The following is a 7500-nucleotide window of genomic DNA, read 5'->3' as shown; positions in this document are numbered from 1 at the left end:
AAGCCATTGTGTATGGCAGTGTCTCACTTAGAGGTTCTGCAGCACTGTGACCTCAGTACTGAATAGCTCATCCTAGCCCTGTAGTAAAGCACACCCAGTCAGCTGCGCATGTGCCTTTGATTGGGGAAGTAAATCTAATGTGTAAAACCACAAGGAAGGAACACTGACTACGTAATCAGATATAAATACCGATTTTTGTTTGTTATGTAGTGTGAGTAATATGAATGCATACTGTATCTAGCCCTAATCGTCGCGTACTTAGTCAGTGTATATTTCCCTGGACTCTAGCGCGTCCTTCAGCATGCATCCTTGAGGCCGTAGTGGATGTCCCTGTGCATGGACTGTAGCAGGCGTACCAGGCCTGCTGTTCTGTCTGGGGGACTCTTACACTGAGGGCTTTCCCTTCCGCCTCATTAGCCATGCTCCTTCCTCCTCCTTAAGCTTCCAGCGCGCCGCGCGCTCGGCTGTGTTTGCCCGGTGGTGTCAGCGCGCCGCGCGCTCGGCTGTGTCTGCCCGGTGGTGTCGCAGCAGCAGGCCTCCTCTGGTGCTCCCCGTGTCAGCCGCCCTGTCGCGGATCGATACGGCAACCAGGTCCTCGACAAAAGCACCAGCCCCGGAGGCCAATCAATACCCTTTAATGTAGCTGCAGTGACGGTGCGCGCCGGAGACAATAATCCTGACAACAACAAGAGGGGCTCTACTGCAGCCGCGCCTGCCGGTGTGCGCACCTCCCAAATCCTTCCCCCCCCTCCCTTCCCCTCTCCCCTCTCCCCTTGCATCTTCCCTGAGACGAGACGTGGGGACTTTCCTCACAGGCGCACCACCGAATGCTCATAATCCAGCGAGCAGAGGGTGCAAAGTATCGATCGAGTGGCTTATGTGTGTGTGTGTGTGTGTGTGTGTGTGTGTTTTTCACTGCTCTTGTTTTAATTGAGGGGGATAAGTATAGTAGTTCATCCCTCATTCTAGAAGAGATAGAGGCGGCGTGCTCGGGCTTAACGTTCGCTCCTATACGCTCCTTTATGAGTCGAGGACGATGAAACATCTGGTCGATTTTAGTTTTGTCGTTTGAAATATTGAAGGCAGGAATTCGGCCCTCTCTGCTCCACCGCGGGGTCTCTGTGTTTTATCCCTCGGCGCGCATTACGCCGGTACCATGCTTTACTCGCGCCATATTTCAGCCGAATGATTGTGTTGACGTGCGGCTATAGAACACACAGAGTCCATGCTCTGCTGCTGCCACATGACCTGTGTGAGGACCACTTTGGCGCCAGCAATGTGAATCAGGAATGATGATATATAAATATCGACCAGGTCCCCTCCCCACACACCACTCAGCCCCTTTTGCCCAACCGATGTCGCTCGACCTCACGCCCCCACCCCCTTTCCCCACCCTACCTCTTGGTGAAATTGGTGGATGTTAATAAGGAGGAAAAGGCCTTCATAGGCAGGGGAGATCAATAATGCAAAGGGAGTCGTTAACCTAAAAGTATTGTTCCCTTGGGGGCGCCGACTACTCTGGTCTGGTCAACTGACCATAAAGGGAAATATGGCAGGAGGAGGTGGAGGTGGAGGTGGGGGGTGGAACTGTATGGGGGGTGTTGAGAGGGTTGGGGGAGGGGTTGCCACCCATCATAGTGAATACTGAGATGTGAATGTCTGTATGTGTGTGTGCATTTGCATGTGCATATGTATATGTCGGGTTGTATGAGTTTGTGCTTGTGTGTGTATGCGTCTCTTTTTGTGTCTGTGTGTCTGTGTGTGTGTGTGTGTGTGTGTGTGTGTGTGTGTGTGTGTGTGTGTGTGTGTGTGCATATGTGTGTGTGTGTGTGTGTGCAGGGGTGAGTGTGTGTGCGTGCGCGTGTGTGTGTGTGTGTGCGTGTATGTGTGTGTGTGTGTGTGTGCGAGTGTGTGTGTGTGTGCAAGTGTGTGTGTGTGTGTGTGTGTGTGAGTGTGTGTGTGTGTGTGTGTGTGCGTGCGAGTGTGTGTGTGTGTGCAGGCGTGAGTGTGTGTGTGCGTGCAAGTGTGTGTGTGTGTGTGTGTGTGTGTGAGTGTGTGTGTGTGTGTGTGTGCGTGCGAGTGTGTGTGTGTGTGTGTGTGTGTGTGTGTGTGTGTGTGTGTGTGCGTGTGTGTGTGTGTGTGTGTGTGTGTGTGTGTGTGTGTGTGTGTGTGTCTGTGTGCGTGCATGTGTCGTGCATGTACACAGGGGGAGAGTGTGCGGATTCTTTGCCTGCCTTAATATGCAGAGATCATCCGTCATGCAGCTCGGGCCTGACAGCCTGATGACGGATGCCTCCGAGGTGGCCACTCTTTTGGGGCCGGCCTGGCCATCTGGCTGCAGGCAAGGAGGATCATGGGAAGGGAAAAAAGGGGGTCTGTCTCTCCATGTGTGTCTCCGCCGAGACTAGGTCCTTCTTCAGCTCCCTGTCTGCGCCGCCGACACTGAATCACTCAATCCGCGGGAGAAATGCATTTCATATTGTTGTGTGTGTGTGTGTGTGTATGTGTGTGTGTATGTGGGGGGGGGGGGGCATTTTTCCCCCTCTTCCAACAGGAAAGGTTTCGGGGCACAATGATACTCGGGCGCTTTTGTATTGTATTGTAACACTAAGCCTGCTTCCTTTCTCCTCTTGTTTCTCTTCTACAGCCAATCATGTACGAGGGCCAGGACAAGAACCCTGAGATGTGCCGCGTGCTTCTCACCCACGAGATCATGTGCAGGTTTGTCTCGATCCTAGCACTTACCAGCCGTCTTGAACTGTCACTCAACTGTTTAAAAACAGCACTCACTGATGCAATTATTCTTACTGTACTCTACCGTTTTTGAATTGTCCTAAAATTGTTGAGAGAATTGCTTTAAAACTTAACTGTTACCTTGTTGTTAGTCGCTTTGGTTAAAAACGCATCAGCCAAATGTAATGTAATTTAATGTAATGTAAAATCAGCTTACAGCCATCGTAATCATTCGGTATTCACAGACACATATTACAACCATCGTAATCATTCGATATTCACAGACACATACAACCATCGTAATCATTCGGTATTCACAGACACATATTACAACCATCGTAACATTCGGTATTCACAGACACATATTACAACCATCGTAATCATTTGGTATTCACAGACACATATTACAACCATCGTAATCATTTGGTATTCACAGACACATATTACAACCATCGTAATCATTCAATATTCACAGACACATATTAGAACCATCGTAATCATTCGGTATTCACAGACACATATTACAACCATCGTAATCATTCGGTATTCACAGACACATATTACAACCATCGTAATCATTCGGTATTCACAGACACATACAACCATCGTAATCATTCGGTATTCACAGACACATATTACAACCATCGTAATCATTCGGTATTCACAGACACATATTAGAACCATCGTAATCATTCGGTATTCACAGACACATATTACATCCATCGTAATCATTCGGTATTCACAGACACATATTACTGGGGTGTTATGTTTCACTGAATCCAATTGAATTGCTAACATTACACTGGGAGGCCTATGTTGTATACTCACTAGCCAACATTCAGCCTTGGCCCCTGTGCTAGGCGTTATAGAGAGCTGGCTATCTTTGGGAATGGAGGTGGGGTAGCGTGAGGGTGAGGGTGGGGGTGAGGGTGGGGGTGGGTGGGGGTGTCCTGCATCCCCCTACTGGGTAGCACTCATTAAAGAACACCCATTGCTCTTAATGCTGTGTAATTATGGGCTGGCTGGGAGCAGGCTGGCTGGAGGCCTAGGAGGAGGGGGCCTGCTCCTGGGGTCTGGCCAGTGGGAGCTGGGGCCTGGGGCTCCGAGGCCTGGAGGGGGGGTGATGGGGAGGTGATGGGGGTGCTAGGAGGGTAGGAGAGGGAGGGGAGGGTAGGAGAGGGAGGGGAGGGAAGGAGGGGGCAGGGGAGGGTAGGAGGGGGCAGGGGGGGTTGGGAGGGGTGTGGGGGGGGGCAGGCAGCGTTAATAATGCATTAGAGGAAGCGCGGGTGCCATGTGCCATGCTGGGTGCCAGGGGAGGTATAGATGCCCGGCTGCCCCACCGCAGAGGTTCCTGCTGGGCAGGAGATTTCTGGAGAGGGGGGAGGGTGGTGGTGGACTGGGGCTACAGAGGGCTACAGCCCCTCAAATATTCCTGTGGTGCAACTTTTTGAAAAATGAAATTCTAAACAGCATTTTCTTCTTCACAGTATACAAAATATGTGCATATCATCACAGTGTACAAAATATGTGCAATGTGCAATGTGCATGTACAAAAAGAAAAAAAAAAAAAAAAACGATGTCTTAGACTCTTTTGAAATTCACTTTGGAGCGAGGAGAGGAAAGGCTTTTTTTCTTTTCTGCCTGCCGTTGTCTCCTGCTCTGGCTCTGGCTTGCTCAAGGAACAGCTTTTGAGGATTGATCGCGGCACTGGAGGTCAGCAGGTCGACTTCTACCCATCATCCCCCTGGACATGGCAGCTGTGGGTGGAAACACAATAAGCACTCCAAACATTATGCCTCACATCAACCTCTTGACACGGGCCATTATGATCTCACAACGCGCTCTACAGTTACAAATGGACCTAAAAACCTAAACCCAATTCAAACCACCAGTATTGGTTGGTGTTCATAATAATGATGATGATAATAATAAGCATCACGGCCTGGAGTTATCATCATAAACAATGAAATAACATTCATTTTCCTCTGAGAGAAGGAGAAAATAAACAATGGCATGATACACAATGCAGAGGGCAGTTTATTTTCCCCGGCAGATCAAGTGAAGAGTGCTCGCACATCGTGCCGTACTCTTGCTCTCGAGAATCGGTCTTCCTCCAGGATGATCGTCTTCAGACAGGATCCATTTTCATAATGACGCCTCGCTCCGAGTCGGTCATTACGTGATTGAGTGCGATTATTAGCAATGCTCCCCTGATGAATGGTGTGTTTCCATTCGCTAATGAGAGAGAGATGAGAGACACCATCTCCCTCTCTCTCACTCGCTCTTTCGCTCTCTCTCCCAGGTGATAGCAGAGTCTTTATCAGGTCCCTTATGGTACCCAGAGACATCAGGCAGCAGGCAGAAGCGTTGTCCTCAGCAGCTGTTCAGCATAGTTACAGGCTTCCCAGCGGCAGCAGTCTGCCTGCCTAAAACTTCCCGTCCTGGCACTCAGATCCAGCGTTGTCATTTCGAGCCCCTTGTTGTCCTTCATTGATTCTTTCAGTTCTTTTAAGTCTTTGGATGATTAAGCCGTACAAATCGCAATCTGGCCTTTCCCGATTTTCTTTCAACGTAGTTAGAAGTAAGTAGAAGTAACCAAAGATCACGTTAGAAAACGATTTTCATTAGGTGGGCACAGTGCAGAGTGTACACTAGCCTACATACAAACCAGTCAAACTTGACATTGGCTCCAAAATAAAAACAACAACCTCTCCCCTACTCTAACCGAGAGAAAAACAAACAAACAGGGAAAAAATGCCAATTGCTACCATTTGCTGGCCCACCTGTGAAAGAATGGCACATTGGCCTGGTGGGTCTGGACTCGGCACGGTCCATCGTCATGGCTGCCAGCCGGGAGCAGGCCAAGGTTCTGCTGCTCCGGTGCGTTGCGGTGCGGTGCTGGACTGGACTGGGCTGTGCTGGTGGGGGGTGGGGGGTCTGGCCGTCTGTGCCACCAGTGCTTACTCGCTCCAAGCCAGGCCGCATCTCATTACGGCTGGCTCGGCCGCTCGCCTTTGGGCCGGGTAATTATACCACTTGCCCTTTGAAAACAAGCCCTCCATTGACATCCACTCTCCCGGCGTCTTATCGGGGACCTGGTGATTCAACAGGCGGACTGTTCTTCTCTCTTTCTCTCTCTCTCTCTCTCTCTCTTTCTTTCTCTCTCTCTCTCTCTCTCTGATGCCTTGTCTTCAAGCTCCCCGGGGAAAGCTTTGAAGCCTGTCTGTTTAGTTTTTTTTTTTCATTTTAAGTGTGGCTCTGATATTTCAGTGCTGTGCGTTAAATCCTGCCTCTCTGGCGCTGATGCCAGTCCACTCTTTGGACATCTGAAGTGAGTGCCCGGCCGACTGCACCGCCGGTATAATGATGTCAGTGGCTGGCCAAGTGTGATTGTTTTTTTTTTTTGTGTGTGTGTGTGTTAGTGGAGCAAATCATTCTTTCTTTGAATCATTCTCTTTCCTCTCTTCTCTGCCTGTTTTCATGTGGATGGGTGGAGCAGGATCATTGTTTTTAGCTCTATTAACCCGTCTAGCGTTAGCTCTTAGCAGCCTTCAATGAATCTGAATGATCTGATTCTGGGCCATCCTCGGTGCAATAATATTGCTATGACCCGAGGTTTCAGATTAGGTACCCAGCTATTGTTTGGTTGGTGGCTGTCTGCCCCTCCATCATTAGCCGGCCAGGCGATAGCCTAGGTGGACCCTGGGGGGCGCACCATTAAGGTGATATTACAGAGGCTCCACCAAGGTTTGTTTTTGTGTGAGAGGGGCCTCAGAGTCCCAGGAGGGCGGCGCTAGTGCTCCTGGGGTCCAGTTTGTTTATAACACTCCTCTCACAGTTTGAGGAGGTTGTCACCACAGCTGCACCGTTGGGTTTCCAACGCTAATTGGTCTCCTGGAACTTTGCTAATGGTTCCGAGTAGCTGGGGGAATAACTTATTGTGTCGTGCGCTATGGCAACAGTCAATCTCGGTTGCACACGCACACACACTCTCACACACACTCTCTCTCTCAAACACACAAACACACACAAACACTCAGACACAAATAGCAGAGCAAAAAAAAACAGTGCTTTTTTTCCACGGTACTTAGAGATCAAACAATGTGATAAATGATTCATAAAGCAGGTTCATTTCGCATTCGATACCCCTACATGTGGATTGTTTGTCAAATGGCAAATGCAATACTCATCAGTGAGGGGCCAAGCCGGGATGAATATAGGCGGATTATTGGTCTCTTTGCGGTCCAAGCCCCAGGATTATAATTGAATCACAGGAACGAAAAACATCTAAATTACCTTTTAAGAAAGCAATCCCCTCCCAAAATGAGGCATTTAATCATCAATTAAACAATATTGTTTCAGTCTCATTTGAAAACCTTAACCGCACACATTCAGATTGCTTTCACCAGTTGGCAGGTTGAATGTTAATATAGACAACTCTCTTCATAACCCGTCATTGTTTGAGATGCAATAAAAGTCACTTAACACCGACCCATTTGTATAAATAAGCTCATTTGTTTGTGTTTAAAGGCAAACAGGGCATTGCAAGTGACCACCATGCCAATAAGATGGGAGGTTTGGAGAGAGAGAGAGAGAGAGAGAGAGAGAGAGAGAGAGAGAGAGAGAGAGAGAGAGAGGGGGCACATTCTGGGGGTAACCACATACCACCACATGTGGTGCCAGCTGGGGCCGAGGGCACGGGCAAGGGCAGGGGTGACGGAATCGGGGGGTAGGGCAGCGGGGACACTGGGGCGGCACCAGGACATC

General features: G+C 49.4%; 1 protein-coding gene across 4 annotated transcripts in view; it reads left to right on the top strand.

Moving 5' to 3' along the window:
- The window catches only part of LOC143132216 (transcription factor COE3), a 112858-nt gene that overhangs the window by 20225 nt on the left and 85133 nt on the right, over window positions 1-7500 (top strand). For all 4 annotated transcript variants that reach the window (XM_076291591.1, XM_076291592.1, XM_076291593.1 and 1 more), the window contains exon 5: window positions 2648-2721. In XM_076291591.1, the coding sequence (XP_076147706.1) occupies window positions 2648-2721 (74 nt within the window). The remainder of the gene's footprint in view (window positions 1-2647; window positions 2722-7500) is intronic.

The sequence above is a fragment of the Alosa pseudoharengus genome, unplaced genomic scaffold, assembly GCF_046254945.1.
Source record: "Alosa pseudoharengus isolate Yale_2024_CS ecotype anadromous, Long Island Sound unplaced genomic scaffold, YU_APseudo_1.1 YU_APseudo_1.1_scf_19, whole genome shotgun sequence".
Classification (NCBI taxonomy): Eukaryota; Metazoa; Chordata; class Actinopteri; order Clupeiformes; family Clupeidae; genus Alosa; species Alosa pseudoharengus.
The sequence above is the reverse complement of the archived record's forward strand: the minus strand, read 5'-3'. Positions and strand labels throughout refer to the sequence as shown.